Raw genomic sequence first — 19,487 nt, forward strand, 5'->3', positions numbered from 1 at the left:
ACTTGACTTTTCTAAGCAATACTACTCCTCCAGAGTTTTATTGAAAATATTAAAAAGGTATGTAAAGGTGTAATACCACCATTGATTTCCCCCTATTATTAGTCTCTGTTAAATTTGCACTTTTAAACAAATTGTGCAGTATTTATCTTTGTTCCAAAAAAAGAATTACATTGCATGAGTAAAGTTTTATCCCGTCCAGTTCTATAGAAAAATTTCACATAATGTTTCATTGCATATAAGAAAATAGCCCTCACTGGAAGTTAACCAATCAAATTTTAATCCATTTTCTTCCTGTGTTTAAGTTTTAGTAACCATGTAAATTCAAGGTTCCAAAATATTCTATAGAAACACCAAATAAAAACAAATGATGCTTTGAAACACCCAAGATATATGTCTATGGCACAGATTTTGTTTACTGCAATGAAATGCAGGATACATTTCCTACCACTGTTAAATTCAAGGGAATATTTGTGTTCGACTCTTTTTCGTATGCAACCGGATGTGACGTACTATGATTTGCTGGTATTAAACCTAAAAAAGACTTATTTTGTTGAACAAACTGAACTTGTTTTTTTTCCTTGTAATACTGGTTATTTCTAGCATTACTGTCAAGTGTTGTCATAATCAGTTCAACAGTTTGAGAAAAATCAAGAATAATGTAAGACATCTACAGCGATTCGAACAGAATATCTTCGAAAAATTCAAATTCAGCCGCATCATGGTAGAATATAGAGTGGACCAATAAAATATCAAATATTTATCGTATCTACCTAAAAAAAAGTTGAATATGATACAAAAAATTACTCTAGGATGATAATTACCACTTATGGACCTGTTTGTCTTCATTATATTATTTATTATAGCAAAATATTATAAGAAATAAGGAGAAAAAGTCAGAAAAGGCTCCCCAAAATCCTGAGTGTGGCTTGCTCTGTATATTAATATTCATGGTACAGACTATTTCAAGGCAATTTTCTCATTACATGTGTTTTTGAGATTCAATCCATTCAGAATATTTCTTTTTTGTAATATTTCACTAAAATAGCATGAAATTTTAACAAACGAGGTAAAACACAAGGTCAAAGGTCAAAGGTGAATGTGCAGTTTCCCATATTAGGTGTAATACCACCATTGATTTCCTCTAGTAGTCTTTGTTAAATTTGCACTTTAAAAAAAAAATGTGCAGAATTTATCTGTGTTTCAAATAAATTTTTTTACCCTTTTTCTTCCTGTGTTCCAGCTTTTGTAACCATGTAAATAAAGGCAACAGTAGTATACCGCTGTTCAAAATTCAAAAATCGATTGAGAAAAAAACAAATCTGTGTTACAAACTAAAACTGAGGGAAACACATCAAATATAAGAGGAGATCTACCACACAACAGAAACACAACACTAAAATGTAACACACACAGAGACAAACTATAATATATCAATGGCCATTTTCCTGATTTGGTACAGGACATTTTAATAATTAAATGGTAGGGTCAACCTGGTTTTGTGGCTAGCGAAACCTCCCGCTTTTATGGAAATGTTAAATATAACATTAAAATGACAACATTGCATGACAGGACTACAATACAAATAAATGGTAGAACATATAGAACAGAGAAACACACAAATACTAGCTATCAAAAGGTACCACATTTATAATTTAATACACCAGACGCGCGTTTCGTCTACACAAGACTAATCAGTGACGCCCAGATCAAAACAGTTCAAAAGCCAAAGAAAAGTTTCCAAAATATTCTATAGAAACACCAAATACAAAAATAATGGTGCTTTGAAACACCCAAGATATATGTCTTTGACACATATTTTTTTTTACTGCAATGAAATGTAGGATAAATATCCTGCAACTGTCAAATGCAAGGGAATATTTTTGTTCGACCCTTTTTCGGATGCAACCGGATGTGATGTACTATGATTTGATGGTATTTCACCTAAAAAATCCTAGGACTAAAAATTCAGAATAAATAAGACTTAATATATACAAACAAATTGCTTACAAAAATAAAAGAGCAAATACTTATGGACGATTCTGGACCCCACTACATGAAATATTTTCGTGACTTTTTATCATTTATATTCTAAATTATACTGCGGTAAACAGTTGATATATTTGACCTTATGCATATACATGCATGCATACTATAGGTAAGATTTAAGTGACTGTGTGTTTAAAGTAAGTACAATTGTGAGAGCGAGTAGCCTTTTTCAGTAACTTTATTCTTATATGATAAATACGAATTAGAAAAACAAAATGGACAGTCTTGTACATATTATTCAATGTTTACCCCAAAAACTATAGTAAGGTGTTGAGTTTCAGGGTACTGTAAATCCTGACTCCTGAAAACAAATAAAAGATTTATAAAAAACGCTTGTATTGCCGAAAAGCATTTGTTATTTTATCAATTAAAAAAAAAATAAGCCTTACATAACTTGTAAGTTCTTCTTTTTCTTTTGTCTTGATCTCCAGCTCTTGTATGGATTTTTTCAACTGTGGTACCTCGGAATACTTCCCAGTCATTGAAAAGGACACTGTATCAGGCTTTAAGCTTCTTTGCGGTGGAGACGTTGTAGAATCATCAGATGTCTTGATGTAGCTAGGCACATGTTTATCCTTTCCTGACAACACAAATTAAAATGTCCAATTGAAACATAAGCGACGCTATGTTAAAACTATAAATATGCCTTTTTGCAAGCACTTAAAAAGCTAAAATACTATACTTGTCAATAGGATAAGAATTGGGTATTAAAATAAATATAGATTTGACCGCAAAATCAGTTTTTTTCTTGATATGAAATAGCTGTTAGATAATAATTCATGGTTTACTTAGCAACCTTATATTTGTGCAGGGAGTTTATTCAATTCTATCTGCCTTTAAGGGTCATTAGCTACGAGATATAAAATAAACAAAATTATATTTTTTTTGGTTCAATCATTAATGAAAATGAAATAGTGAAATAATACTTCACTTTTAGAAGCCAGTTTGGTTCAATTTTGTCTGTCAAAATAAGCTAAGAAACATCAATGATGAATTATTCACTTGCATGTGAATAATTCGACCTTATTGAATCCATATTCATGTGTTCTTCAATCTTCCCCACTGAGCTAGAGAGGGATATTGCATAAACTAGGAGAATTCAGCTATTAAAGTCAACATTGAAAGTGAAACAAGGGTAAGCCATTTGGTTGACTGATTCAATTCGCAAAAACAAATATTCTAATACAAGTAACAACAGTGATTAACATCTTTTTTTAACTTATAATATGAAACCAAACAGACTTTGAAAAATCCAATTGCACGTGTTTGTTATCTATTTATATCTATGTTATGCCAAAATCGGGTTATATGACCGTCAACAGTTTGCAGGGGTCATCTTGACAAGAATACACACGAAAACTGATACATATCATCGAGTCTATGCATCGTAACTTCTTCATTTTTAGACATATAATAATTTCGATATACGTTATATCATATTGTAATTCAAATATGAGAATTTGACTAAAATCGGTGGTAATGAATTTTACAGCTATTGTCCTTTTAAAGCGATATAAACAATTGCCTCATATCAAAATTAGTTTACAATAAGACATGCTTTACCATTTATGGACGCAAATGTCATTTAGGAGGATGTAACTAAAAATATTGATTCATTCAGTGTAATAGTAACCTTGCTTTGACAATTTTCCACAAGGAAGGAAGAGGGGCGTAAGAAGTTATGACCCTAACAAAGGAAAACACCGACATAGGCAAGTATTATATGTTTTTTTAATTTATATTTAGTTACGGAATATCAGTACTGTATTTGAAGTATTGCAACAATAGAATAAACGTTGTACAGCTACAAATCTGTAAATACAGTACCGTTATTCCTTTTCTAAAGCCTAGCTAGTATATGTTGTGAACTGTTCAATATAAAACATCTGAAATATTAGGGATATATTTATTGTATCTTGCAAATATGTTGCAAATGTCTGAAACTGTCCACCGTGCAATTACGGCAAGCGTTATTCAACCACTAGACGTGTTATAACATGTCATATTGCATTTGTTTTCAATAATGGCAATTATACAAAAGCATTGACAAAGCAATAAGCTCAATGAATTGCATTCTGAACCAAAAAATCGTCATTCATGGATTTTTTATGATGCTGCAAACAACCATCAATGGTTTCACTAAAAAAAATGTAATCTTTTTTTTATTTCTGTATCGTTGCACCTTCAGAAACCAAATTGATTGCAGGCTGCCTTTGGTTTTTTTTCTATATTATTGAGTACATGACAAACACAATTGTCGATCTTTAATTCTTTAGGTCCAAGTGCAATAACTTTATGACTTCAATTTAAATACCTTCCATTCACATTTTTTTTTCACATTGTATAACTCAATCCAAAACGAAATAACTTCAAACGATATTGTTCCAATTAAAACAAATGAACGCTCGGATAATTCAAAAACAATATTTTATAAGGATGTGATCTTGACAAATTATTAGTCCTTCATCGTCTAATTAAAATTCTGTTGAGCAACTATTCTGATGACTGACCTTGTTTGTATTAAAACCCTTAACTTCACCAAAAGTCTATGTATTCGACGGTATATTGACGGAATGTTATATCAGCTTGATCTACAGTTTAAGAGGATTAAAAGAGATACTGTGATATTATTTACTCGCGTAGTTGCATCAACCATACTAATTCAAAAGAACTTTAAATATATGTCATTATTTATCAAAACTGCCTATATCCTTTACAACGGATGCCACATGAAAAATATAAATATATGTCTCAAAGTAATAATGTACAATGCTTTTCTCAAAGCAGTCCATACAGAAAAGTACCATACGCTATAGATGCATTGTTTTGGCATACACTTCGGCATATTTTGTAAAAATTCAACCCAAGAGTGAAACATATTACACCGAAGAACAAGTAATCAGTATGGAGGAGTTCTCATTTACAACATATTTGAAGGTAGAATTGCCAAACGATTGTCAGCATTCCTCTGGGAACAACTGTGCACCTATCCTTATTTTCATATGAGTCAGAGTTGCTACAGACACTTTTTCAGAGAAGCTCGATCATTGAATTTACATACACACGATACAGTTATATTCATGATTTTCGTTCCATTAACAAATCTAAATTTTCTGATTACCACACATTTTTTTTTAACAGCGCCTTATACTATATGAAAATAACCCATCAAACTTTACAGCATAAAATCAATTCACGTATTGGGCCCTATAAATATATCCAAATAAAAATAGAGATGAAAAAAACCCAGATACAGCTACGTATGTCTCAAAAATACATAGATATTTCGAGTTTTACTGCAACGATCATCTCAGCACCAGAATTTATGAAAATCGAGACGATTTTAATTTTGAAATTAAAGACTTTCCTCTACTAAGCAGCAATTTCAAATTTTCTCCCGCGTTTTAAGAAAAAAAAATCTACTCATTAGATATTCAAAAGTTGTAGCTGCTACTCATATTTGTAAAACGTCACCTGTATCTGAGCAAAAAAAAAAAAATAATGAGCTAGGGCTTTGTCAATTTACTTCTCATTTTGTTTCTCAATAACGTTATCGGAAAGTACAAAAAATGTATTTAAATTTTCAATTTGAACTTAACAAATAATACTTTGATGGTCTTGCAGGTGCTGACGTTATAGAATTTTATGCGATTGTCATACAACATGTACAAGTGAGAGGTTTATCTAGCTTAATACTAGGTTTAATCCACCTTTTTCTTCACGGATATCCCTAACTAAATTATAGATGAAAAATAAACAGTGTAAAGGACACCAGACGAAAAAGGTAAGATATATATAGTTCTTCCCGGCTTAACATTTCAGGTGTCCCAATTGGTTGTTTTTTTTATATGTCTTTTACTATGAATTTGATTAAATTCAGAATATTACATTAATCACCACTTTAAAAAACTTAGTATTTCACCTTTAACGTTGGAATACTTTAATCTTGATCTGTAAAAGTGACGCTACCAAAATTCAAACTTGTCTAAGTTGACCTGTGCTTGTGGTGATAATCATTGTGAGCCAGAATATGTTATGACCTATAGATGCACCATTCTAGAGGGCATTGCTGTCTGTATTAACATCATGTGTGAGGATGCTCATACTGGGTTGTATATCTTACAATAGCAGTTGAATGAATTGATAATGTTTCCGTAACATCTGTACATATTATATCTTACCAACAGCAGTTTTTTCACTTCTCTTCTTTCGCTTCCATTTCCATGGTTTAAATATTTTTCCAAAGCTAGAAAATTTACTTCTTTTTTCTGGTTGTGGTGTATTTTGACCTAAAGAGGCTGTTTCAACTTCATCATGTTTTTGTTCTTCTGTAAAATATAAATATTAAAGCACATTACATAAAGGTAAACATTGTACATTATACATAATAATCACCAACAAACTGATTTGGATAAAAAGGAAACACAAGACAACAAAGCAACCAAATGCATTTATATGCTAAGAATGAAAAATATGGTTTGAACATTATTTGTTTCATTTTTGATTAAGATTTGATATTTAGTTTTGATAGACTTTTTGGTGTTTAGTACCAGTTTCTTAGTGGAGGAATCCGGAGTGCCCTGGAAAGAACTACTGACATTCTGCAATAAAACTGGCAATCATACGCTATTAAGATTGGCAGCTGGTATATGCACGGTTAAAACTCACGTCCTCAGTGTTGACAGGCTAGTGGTAAAGTAGTTGAACTATTTAGACTGCACAGCCACCAAAGCCCCCTTAATAATTTTAAAATTTGTATTACTTCTGTTTATAGTTGTTAGTATTGAAATTTCTGTGGTAAGGACTTTGCAAGGAACATGACACAGACATTAGATGTCATTGATTTCTTGTTATTATAAAATAATGGGTTTTTGCTAGTTTAACCCTTTCCCTTTCATGCATTTTAGACCTTTACTTATCGAAAATACATTATCGAAGTTTAAATAGATACATCACTGTATCATTCGCATCAATGGTCATACACATGTCATGTTGGGCTCAAATGACAGATAATTGGTAAAATATTTAGAAAAAAAAGTTTGAAGAGAATTCGTCATTTTTTGGTCACGTGGTATATTTCTAAAAGTCACGTGACTGTTGGAGAAAAATACGATATTCTTGGGCAAAAGGCGTGCATAGACATATTGGTGGGCTAATAGGGTCAGGTTATGGTGGAAACACAATGCCTCGAGTATGTTGAAGCCATATAAGTTATCATAGTGGTATAGGCCAATATCGATGTCCGTAACATTCAAAATAATTGATTTTAGACGCCCTTTTGTCCGATTTCAAACTTGGACCTTAGTTATTTATCTAATTCGTTTCCAATCAATCAGCAACCTAAACTTTGTTTTTACAAGGAAAAATTCATTGAATTACCAATACTAGCTTGATCTGGGACCCCCTTGACCGAGCCCGATGGCGCAAAGGGGTAAAAAAGGTGGTGGGGGGGGGGGGGCAATTTTGCACACACATTCTTCCAAAAAAATTTCGTAGGTTTCCTTTTTGAAATTGAAAGTGAAGTTAAGTTAAGTTACATTATTTTTTTTTAACTCCGGCAGTGGGATTCGAACTCTCAATCTTAGCGCCTTGGGATAGATCAGCGTACCCCTGTGCCACTTGAATTGTAGTGATCTTTTTTAAATTTAAGTACTGAAGTCTACTACTACGGAAGAAATTAAAAAAAAATAATATAAAGATTCTCACCCAGTTTGTTTTCTTTTTGGAATTATGTGTTAAGATGATAATGTTTTGTTGCCAAATGCATGATTTTTACGCAAATCTAGGAGGAATCCACTCTTTAAACTGTCATTTTATCATTGAAATATACATGTTTCTTTATTCAAACAAAAGTGTTTTCAACTTTAGTATACCGCAACACTTACGAAACCATGTTTTGTTACATCTATGTCAACTTAAAGTTTGCAAAAAAAAAAGAAAGTTTTTTGTCTCTTTTCTCGTAAATATCTTTAAGAAATTACTTCAGATTTTTAGCGTATTTTAAGTTTGTGATTGCGCTGCTACACTAAAAATAACATTTGCAACTAGTATACAAGTTAGAACTATTAGTTTAATACTATTCTTCAACAACTCACTGCATAGTTATTGAAAAAAGTCATAAATCCTCTTAAAAGAGCATTTTCTTTGCACTTCTTTTTGAGAATATTCCTCAAAATTCGAAGAAAAAAATGTTTTTTACAGAAAAATTACACATCAGTAAGGAGCGACTTGTTTATTAACTAATAATTATAGAGGTTTGATGCACATTTAATCGCATTGTTGGTTATCTGAGGATTAATTTGAACCCTTAACCACATCTGCACGTCAGCAAATGGCGATTAAACAAGTCTAAATGTCCCAACAAAATCTTGAAATTGGTTTCACCGGTAAGCTGTACCGGTGTAAAAGGGAGAGGGTTAATCATGTTTACGCATTCATTCTTAATTTTCTTAAAGTTTGCACAAGACTCAGGAGTATTGTATTTGTTTGCTTCTTTGTGCGAACGTTTCCGTTCACGAATTTGTCTCCTTATGGGTGACGTCATCCAAGGAGCATCTTTCGTAAAAACAACAACTTATTTGCTTAGTATATGCTTGTTGGGCACAGACCACAATTAATTCCTCTATCAGTTCTTTATAACGTTTTGTATCATTAAAAAATTCAGAAAGGTTGAAGCAATCGCTTTTACAAATTTAGCCAATACACATCCATACCCTATTGACAAGTCAAGAAATGATCCGAAAACCGTTAATATTTCCTATTTGCACTTAGCCTAATTACTCATTCAATATGAAAAATCAGTTTAAATACAAATACAAAATCAAAATCAAAAACATCATTTGAACCCTCTTCCTTCATTTCCACCCAAAAAAATATAAGAATTGAGGGAGGAAGGGAAAGACAAAAAAAAATACACTATAAATAAAAGGAACTATATTCGTGGAAAACGAAAAGCGGGATCATTAATTGTGGTCTTGGGCCTGTTAGCAACATCTTTGTGTAACAATGGAGACTGCATTATCTAAATTTGTTTTAAGTAATCTATCCTTGTCAACTTGTCTTAACCCCATACAGTAGCGATCGTAGTCCCCTTTTTCAAAATCCCAAACCTTACGTCTAAATTGAGTAAACGTGTAAATTTGTACTTGATCTGTATTTTGTGTTAATAAGCATTGTGTATAAGTTTCATAACATTTGGTTGAGGCAAAATAAAATAAAGAAATGAAAACTTTAAACATTGCATTTCTTCTATTTATAAAGGGGCATACATGTAACTCTAGGTTAAAGTGACGTCAGCAAAATGCAAACCTGATCTGTGTTTTGAGGTAATAAAATTGTGTATAAGTTTCAATACATTTGGTTGAGGCAAATTCAAGTTAGAGAACGGAAACAAATTTAGGACGTACGGACGTATGTACGTATGAACGTAAAGACGTACAAGGGAAAAACTTAATGCCCCCTTTCGGTACGGCGGGGGCATGAAAAATAAATATTTAATAACAAGACTTTTGTAGACGAATGTCTGGCGTACAAAACTTAAATCTTGGTATTTATTTTGAGTTAATTCTATGCGAAATTATAAGCTGAACAGAAGCAGCAGTAATTATCAAAAGATATAATGATATCGTCATTTAATATACATGGAATTATGTTCTTTAACTTCCCAAAATACATAATTATAATTATAATTATTTTTCTCCCTTTGATTAGCAAACTAATCTTAAGTTTAAGTGTTGACAATATTGATATTATACAATTGAAGCCTTTGTCTGAAGTCGATACAAGGATATTTTCAACCTGAAAGAAGTATATTGACTGAGGACAAAGTCCGAGGTCGATATACTTCTTTTGTCGATATATCCTGTATTGACCTCATAAAAAGCTGTGAATGTTATATTATTAATTTTCGACCATATTTGTATCAAACTCGTCATTTGATTTTGTTGGAATTTCCTAGATGTCATATTGATTCCTATACAATCACAAAATGAATAACAACATATTTGTTGTTATTTCACTTACATTTTTGTTTTTATTTTTACATCTTTAGTATTTGAAGATTTGTTTACATCAAATAATCGATAATATATATTTGTTCATAAAACTTTTAACAGTATCATGAAATTCATTAAATGACGTCACACAAAGTATATCGGTTTTAAGATATTCTAAGAATAACCGTGCAATATGCTTCTTGCTGTGCTTCTCTCTCTACATTCGAAAATATAGTTTAACATGTGACTATCCCTGAACGAATCAAATTAGTTAATTAATAATACAGTCTGATATTATGATATTTATTGAACTTTAAAGATAACCTTCAAAATTGATTTTATAGATATAGGAAGATGTGGTGTGAGTGCCAATGAGACAACTCTCCATCCAAATAACAATTTAAAAATTAAACCACTATAGGTTAAAGTACGGCCTTCAACACGGAGCCTTGGCTCACACCAAACAACAAGCTATAAAGGGCCCCAAAATTACTAGTGTAAAACCATTCAAACGGGAAAACCAACGGTCTAATCTATATAAACAAAACGAGAAACGAGAAACACGTATATATTACATAAACAAACGACAACTACTGTACATCAGATTCCTGACTTAGGACAGGTGCAAACATTTGCAGCGGGATTAAACGTTTTAATGGGCCCAAACCTTCTCCCTTTTTCTGAAACAATAGCATAACATCACAACATATAAAAACATACGATAAAATATCAATTAGCAGACTTAACTCAATTAAAAACGTATGATTACACAAAGAACGAATAAATTTGATCTGCATACACAAAAGCGTATTTGCTTTGTACTGTTCGTTATCCCGGATAAATATATTCTATAGCCAAATTCAGACAAGGTTAAATCAATGAAAGTTCGGAACAATTATAAACAAACACAATCGAAAACAATTTACAGGGGTATGAAACGAATCAATTTTATTATTCAGAGTGTCATCTTTACGTTACTTTTCAAAGTTTTAAATTACAATCAGTTTTAGGTTTTAGGAATATACTTTTAGAAACATTCTGTCCAAGGTTGAAACTGTTGTTTGTAATTCGAACACTGAGATGTAAACTGAGAGTGTAAGTGTGCTGCTAATCGACAGCATCTCTTTCTGAAGCCATTCGTAGGACATACTAATATATATTTGACAAACCAATGTATTGGCAGTAGAGAGATTGTTTTATTTGTGTACGTTTGTTTTTCACAAATGTTAGAACTGTGATTGCTCTCAATTCCAGTCCAAGTATGTGTTCTTAATCATAACTTATATAAAACATTGGAAATACACAGAAGAATAATTACGAAAATGTATTAACACATCGGTATAAAAAGGGAAAACAAACAGAATATATTATTTTTTTCAGCTCTACAATTTTCGTTCACCAATTAAGCATCTCAGTTTTTATTTAAGAAAAATAACTTATGCATAGAAATGCAGCTACCTTAACTGATGGTTTACCTGTATCGTTCGCCCATTGAAGAAGCGTGCTTCTGAACTGTCGAACGTGTATCGATGTTCTTGCCATTCCGACCTTCTCCATGACGTCTTTGAATTTCTCATCGTCTACTTTCGATAACTGTAGTACATCGCACTCACCTACAAAAAAAGTTTGATAAACGTTTGTAGATTTAGCATGCTCTAATTTTGCCAGATAAATACATGTATTTCTTTTCAGTTTTTGAATGATGACATTTTTTTCTAACAAAATTAACGATAAAACTTGTACTGTACCAGATGCTTAACGTTATATTTATCATTCCGACATTGAACACACTTTTTGAAAAACTAAAACGAAATGCAAACTTTCAAAAGATGATGAAACTAAAAAAGAAATAAAATAACAGTAAATGCTTTTGATTATTTTAATTGCATTTATCTTCCTATCAAATGTTCACAGAGCGTTGTTTACCTTTTTGCTTTCCTCTTTTTTAAACATTGTGTTGCTTTAAAAAAAATACACAGAACAAAAGCAATTATTAATTTCTTCTTACTGTAGTGACTTCCAAGAAGAACATATATATCTCATTGAGAGAGAGAGGCAAAAGATACTAGAGGGCCATTCAGAATAATATGTAGAAAATAAACTTACAACGACACGGCTAGAAAAAAAAACACCAAAAGACAAATGACAGTACACAAAACATAACATGCTAATTTATCGACTGAGCAACAGGAATCCCACATAACAATAGTGGTAATCACATGTGCTGTAGGGAGTAAGCAAATCCTGCTCCAGAAGTAGCACCGTCGTTTCGCGCATGTTATTACTAATCCCGGTAATGGGTCAAATTCAGGATATACATATAGTGTTTTGAATACTTTCTTCAAATTAAAGTGTAACACCACTAATTGCGGTCACATACCAGAAAGTAATACATATTTAACACAAAATAGTTTCTACGCATGAGTGTAATTTTAAAATTATGCAGACTATTTAGGTATTGCTCCGTTTGTCAGATCTGAAGTACCTGTTTTGGTACATCCAAAGTTCCGGGAACCATTTCTTTATTATATGCCTTTAAAGGTATGTTGATTTTTTGCAGTACAAGACACCATGAAGTGTCGCTTTGACATGAAATGATTGTCACTTTATATGCAAAACTTAAGCATGTATTGCAATACTATCAAATTCAAACTGCAAAATTTGTAAATTCAGCTTTCATTCATAGAAAAAAAAACTTTACGTCTAATTCTGTATTTTTATTTTGTAAACTTTTGCGTTTTTGGATATGACATTATATTGCTAAAGTGACATATAAGTCAAATGGGTCGGTCGTAAATATCAAATTGCTATGTATATAATTGTATAAATGTATGTTGTGATACACATGTCACTATAATAAATAATTACTTACTTACTTACTTACTTACCTACTATTTGAACTTAAACAAAAGTGGTGTATTTGCTTGAAATTGAGAAACTTAACATAGAAAGCAATGGTATCATAAATTAGGGATGAACTCCCTTAAATTCGACTTCAAATCCCTAAATTGCATAAACAGTATTAAGATAGCATACTCATCGGATTTGGCGAGATAACTGATAAACGGAATGCACAATACCACAACCAATTGTAAAACAAAAAAAGTGTGTGCGTGTTCATAACTCCTTTTGTCGCAATTAGTAAAATAAGGGAAGAATAAAAACACGTATTAGTAATAGTATTCAGTGAAGGTTATGTTTCTTTTTATTTGTGAATATGTGTTGTGTTTCTTATGTGATATACAAATACGAATGTATGATTGTTGTTTATTGGTAGTAAACATGGACTGCTTTTACCGAAACGTTAACTAAACATAGAAATACGAATGTTTATGAGTTTGATAATATGTAGGTAATGTAAGTTACGTTTACTAATCCGCTTACATTACAAATGAATGCCACAATAATATCTCATCGGATGTCATTAATGGTATAATGTCCTGGCTTCAAATGGACCAGCAATTCCCCACACGTTTAGGTCACGTTTTTTCCTCCATCTTATGTTGTGTGTTTATGTTGATTTATTTTTGATTACCTTTTGTTATGTCTCGTTTGGTAGTCCAAACACAGAATTATTTCCATTTTGTTTTGTAAAAATATTACATTGACTAGAACATTAGGTTTTTCAATATTCACCCCTTGAAATGAAGCTTTACATAACCATGTTTAAGGGACTTTTTTTCAATTCAGGTCACGATATTCAGCAGTGTGTACAATTGAATGCCATACAGGGGTTTAACATTCAAAATAAGGTAAATAAAGTTATTGACTGCTAGTGTACACAAGAGGCCCTCGCATCTCGATGACCATGATTGCAACCTGAGTGCATATCAAAGCTTTTCAGAATTAGTATTATGTTCTTAACAACAAAATTTTGTGTATTCAATTAACTCACCATTTTTGATGAAGCTCTCGTAATATTGAAGAAGACTTGCTCTTTTTAGAACACAATGCAGCTGCCATTCTAACAAGTTCTGTGGTTCGTTTGAAGCCATTACCTGAAAAACGCAGTAACTAACATATGCAAACGAATAATATTCAAGTATTGTGTTTTTATACAAGAAAATATTAGAATTGCAGTTAACTTCATTTGAATTGCATGTTCATGATTGCTATCCAGAAGATAAATACTATTTTTTTTCTCTTGCATTGTCCGAAATATCTCGGCGGCCTTATATGGCACGATTAGAGGAGTAGTGTATGGGTAACTGCTGTCTCCTTAAATAAAGCATCCAGCAACATTATATGTTGGTATCACCCCTATTTATGTATTTCTTTTAAAAAGTTTTTTTTCGGAATCAGTTCCAGACATAAAAGGTGCACTCGATATGTCGTAAAGTTATAGAGTTTTGTGTATTTAAATTGAAAGCATAAGTGCTGAAGCACCAACAAAAAGATACATTGCCACTCCCATTCCAACAAATCTGATATGATAGGTCTCGCAGTCAATATAATATGCCTACAACTTAAAAATGGTTTAAAAGATTCCTGAATGTATATTTCATGTAAAGACATTTTTTAACGGAAACGCACTGCCGAGAGTCCAAAATTATTAAATAAATGATTGGTCCCTCTTTTCTCGTTACGGCAAGTAGCGTTAAGAAACGACGGTGTTGGGAAACGTCTTATAAGACGAGTAAATCAATAGTTCAGTTCAGTTTGCAAGGTTAGGGAAACAGTAAATGAATAATGTATACATAAAAAAGGTCTGACATAACTTTAAAATTGAAAAACACATCACTGAAGATTTTATTTTAAATCAATAGAAGACTCGACATCTAATGAACATCGCTGCTTAGTTATACTTTAGCCCAATATTTCTGTAGACAATAGTTTACTGGAAAAATAACTGAGTACAAAACTTAAACAAAATGCTTACATAAACATTTTGACGACTCCGCTATGTATATATTTGTAAAAGAACTTCCGTAAAGATCAGTATTAAACAGAAAAACAAAGGATAGGGAGTATCCATCCATGACACAAAATCAATACATGCACAGCAAAAAACACACACAAACGGCAAATAACGGTGATTTTATTGCTGTTCTTCATCTCACGATCACAAACAGGCCTTCAACACGAAGCAAAACAAACAAAGTTGAAGACGACCCTAGAACAAGCTTGAGCCGAAGACTTGTTTATCCATATACCAGAGAGACAGATAATTATTTTCTAAAATTTGCTCTTTAACGAATGATGTAATGCAATTTCATGATTGATAATATTTCGGTACAAGGGTTTATATACCGGTAATCTTTATTGACAAAGATTTTCCGATTTTCAAGAAAAAAAGATACGATTAAAAAAAAATGTAAACGGTAATGAATGATAATTAAGTCATTTCATAGTGTCTTATATTTACCTGTATTGTAAGTTACTTGCATTACCTTTTTTCAACTTAATAAATTCTACATTTGTTTTATACATATTTACTATTATTAAAAAATAATAGCTTTCATTTAGAATTTTTGAACATTAGATTGAAGAAAAAAATAAAGATCAAGCATGCAATATGTCGTCATTTTGTCTAATAGGAATTGCACATTCTGTTCAAAACAAGAATGGTCTGCAATAGTTCACTTATTCATATGTTCCAGGAATCTAACAAAAATATCTTACACAGCAATAGTGAAATATTGAATGCCACATATTTTGTTTCAAACACACATTTACTTTGTTAGTGTTGAAATACCAATACTTTTTAAGGCAATGTTATAAAAAATAAAATGATAATTCATCTACAGAAATATCAACATAATTTACAAAAAGTCAGCAATATGACAGTTGATGTCCGTTTGTTTAACGTGTTTTATCATTTGATTTTGTCATTTGACTAGGGACTTTAGGTTTTCAATTTTCATCGGAATTCAGTATTTTGTGATTTTACTTTTTACAGAACTCACCTGTTCTTGTATAAAGTATCATTAACCAAATGTATTTATTCATCTCACTTAAGCAATCATGCTACGCCTTGAGTCTATAGAAGGACATTCATGAATTTAATACTACAGCCGAAAAGTTTATATGTGCCCAATCGTATGAGCACATGAAACATTGAATAAGCAAAAAAACATGTATTGTAATAATCGCCTCCGTGCATTTAACGTAATACAATCTCTCTGGAAGATATACATAAGAAAGGTTGTCTATTGTCATAACATCCATATGTTTATGAGCTTTATGTCTATAATAATTGTAAAATAAAGCCATTTACTATATTATTTAACATCATTCGGTATTTTCAAAATATCCATGCTTTACAAAAACAAATTGTTTTGTTGTTCCCCTATAACTTCCAGCAAGTCCATAGCTATAAGCATGTATAACACACGGACATAATAATATCGAAAATGTGTCCTTAAAAAATCTGAACAATGTGAATAGTAAAGGTCTCCTGTCATCAATTCCTATGTAATACAGTTGTAATGTCTTAACTTGAAAACCTTCCGCAGCAAAGCTCATCAGAGTGTATAAGTAGTTTAAGTAGCTCAATGAGAAATGTATCAGCATTGTCACTTCAAAGAATTCTCCTCGAGATTTGAATCTCAAGTGCTCATCAAAAAACGAAAAGCGACTATAGTATACACACATAAAAATGTCTTACTGTAATCTAAATGATTTCAATTAAAGATTTTGATACGGATCATGTAATTGTAAACTAGCTATAAATCAAATCACTGGTAGTTCCGTATATCTGTACGCAATAGTTTACTGTAGAAAGCATTGTGAACAGAAAGTAAGAAAGACGTGTAGTCTTTATTAGAATTTTAGTGAAGATTATGTTTCCACTTACTAATACCAATGGAAGTACAGATAAGTGATTTTCTAATATCTTGTCTTCAATTAGGAGTAGCATGCTTCTTTTTATAAATTCCTTTGAGCGTTAAAGTAATGTCCGAAATTCATTCTAAAAATGTAAATGTCAGCGACTGTCATATAAGTGCTAGGTAAAGCTTTATATAAAATCTGGTTTAATCCAGCATTTTCTATTTAATTAAATGTATAAAGTCGCATTAACTAAATGTATTTATTCATCCCACCTAACCTATCATTCTATAAAACTGTCGAAGTACTTCCATGAAATTCACACTTTAAACGGAGGTTTATTTGTGCTCAATCTTATATACACATGTAGATTACATAAGCCTATAACCATTTACAAAAACAGCATTCCCCATTTACAAAAACAGCATTCTTTATTTCCATGCTCAAATTTATTAATAGTTTGATGTATAAAATATCAACATTTTCACTTGAATGAACGATCCTCGAATACTTTCCAGAGGTGTATGTTGTCATTGTATAGTGTTAACTACTGACAGTATTATAAATTTCTACATGTTTGAGTTATAAAAGTTTTTGGTAGTGATTATTTTTTTCGTCAATTTTTCATTGATTTGATCAGCTCTTCAACATTTTTAATATAACTTGGATTTTGAAATATGTTTATCTAGCAAATTGTTGAGGATAAATTACTTGTCAAAAAGCCCATCAAAATGAAGCTAAATAGGTACGTCAATGTGATTTATGATAATAATACCAGTTCGACGATACTTCTGCTGGTGAATTATTATTCACCGATGGTAGTACTTTCATAAGAATACGAAAATTGTTTGATTTTTATTTCTGATAATTTAAACACTTTAGTAGATAGTTTCAAATTATCGATTTTTTTTCCTCATGCAAAGCTCTGATACCTTGTTGATAAAACGTTTATATAATAATGGTCGTGTTTATTAGGTAAACATCACTTGAAGTACATAAATTGTCAAAATAATAAAGACATTAAGGTCCGTAAAGCGTGAAACTGCACCAGCATTATCAATGAATTGAGATATTTTAACGCCATACGACGTGGCACAGGATATTTACCTGCTAAGAAATGTTAGGCTGATAACTGGAAAATTTGAATGAGCATGTATGTCATTGGTTATGCTTTGACGTTGCTTATATGTGCTCATATTGAGGGCAAGATAAAGAGAGAGGATGTTCACAAAAAAATACTCATCGGAATACCAACTACATATTATTAAATCAATCCACCAAACTCAACAAATATTGTTGATTAAAGAGACAGAATTTTATTAATATCATCTACGGTTTATTTGTTGTTAGAATCAGCGGTGTTTCTTCGCAAGCTTGGATTTTTCATGACCTTAAAAGAAGTAATTTGGTGAGGATGATGATGAGGATGAGGGTGGTAGTTTTTAACGACCTCGACTGGCCATAGAGCCCTTGCATGGTCGGTTATTAGTATCAACGATTCTTATTTTTGTATAAAGACTGAATAAATTATCTGTCCGATAAAACAAGGTAGTCGATCTTTTAGTTCAGCTAGGGATATACATTTAAAAGATTTCCAAACAGAATATATTGGAATTTTAAAATATTTTTCAAAATATTTTTGTTTGCATCGTTGGTAGAATATACCTCATCTCAGTATTTATGTACGCCATATCTAACTATAGAAAGAATTGTGGGCAGAAAGTAAGAACGACATGCAGTCAAGCATTTTGACCCTCGTGTTATATATCGTTTTTATAAGAATTTTCTGTAGATTTGTAAGTTGTAACTACCAAATGATAGACGGATAAAAGAATTTGAAATGTTAACCTCTTCAACATGTTAAATGAATAATGGCAAGTTATATATTGGATACCTATTTTTTCGGTTCAATAATATATATACAAGTAATGTTTATTGGTTAAGATTTTCCGATTTCCACGAACATTGGGTGCGATTTCCTTTTTTTAAATGTATATGTCATTGACTGACATTGATATCTTTAGAATAGCGTATTTTATATTTATTTGTTTTGTTAGGTATTACCAATGTTCTTTCAACTGATCGGGCGGAGCTTATGTTTTAATTTGCATAAGGACAGTCTATTTGAAGATGTGTGTGATAAGGATGATTGCCGTTATAATTATAACTGATTTCTAATCACCTATCAGTGTTATGAAAGGAATTTACAAAAGAATGACTGGACACTTCATTGATGAGTTAATTCTAAAATACCTATCTATAGATGGACTGGTTTATTATGAGCGAACCGGTTAAACTCCGCCCAGTCAAGTGAAATAAATTGAGTAATACTTACATCTTTTTAACTATTTCATGACGTTATAACAGTTACAACTGTCATATATGTGAGAGGTTTTGCTTGCTATAAAACCAAGATTAAACGACCATTTTTTTCGAAAAATATCTGTACCATGTCAGGAATATGGCAGTTGTTTTTCATTTGTTCCATTGATTGATAAAGCTTTTATGGGCTTCCCCTTTTTTATTAGCTTTGGGGCTTTGTATTTTTGTTATATACATGTACATTTTCACATACTAAATTTCTGATAGATGTTTTGAACCCTTGAAACGGATAAAACATATATTAAATTAAAGATCGATCATGCAATCTGTCGCCATTTTGAATAGAACAATATCATA

General features: G+C 31.5%; 1 protein-coding gene across 1 annotated transcript in view; it reads right to left on the bottom strand.

The window, feature by feature from the left end:
- The window catches only part of LOC134727769 (uncharacterized), a 65,303-nt gene extending 51,268 nt beyond the window's left edge, over positions 1–14,035 (bottom strand). The window contains exons 1-4 of the mRNA XM_063592156.1: positions 13,936–14,035; positions 11,516–11,653; positions 6,228–6,374; positions 2,436–2,626 (exon numbers count right to left, since the gene is read on the bottom strand). Coding sequence (XP_063448226.1) covers positions 2,436–2,626; positions 6,228–6,374; positions 11,516–11,653; positions 13,936–14,035 — 576 coding nt within the window. The remainder of the gene's footprint in view (positions 1–2,435; positions 2,627–6,227; positions 6,375–11,515; positions 11,654–13,935) is intronic.
- Positions 14,036–19,487: the final 5,452 nt, after the last annotated feature.

The sequence above is a fragment of the Mytilus trossulus genome, chromosome 8, assembly GCF_036588685.1.
Source record: "Mytilus trossulus isolate FHL-02 chromosome 8, PNRI_Mtr1.1.1.hap1, whole genome shotgun sequence".
NCBI lineage: Eukaryota > Metazoa > Mollusca > Bivalvia > Mytilida > Mytilidae > Mytilus > Mytilus trossulus.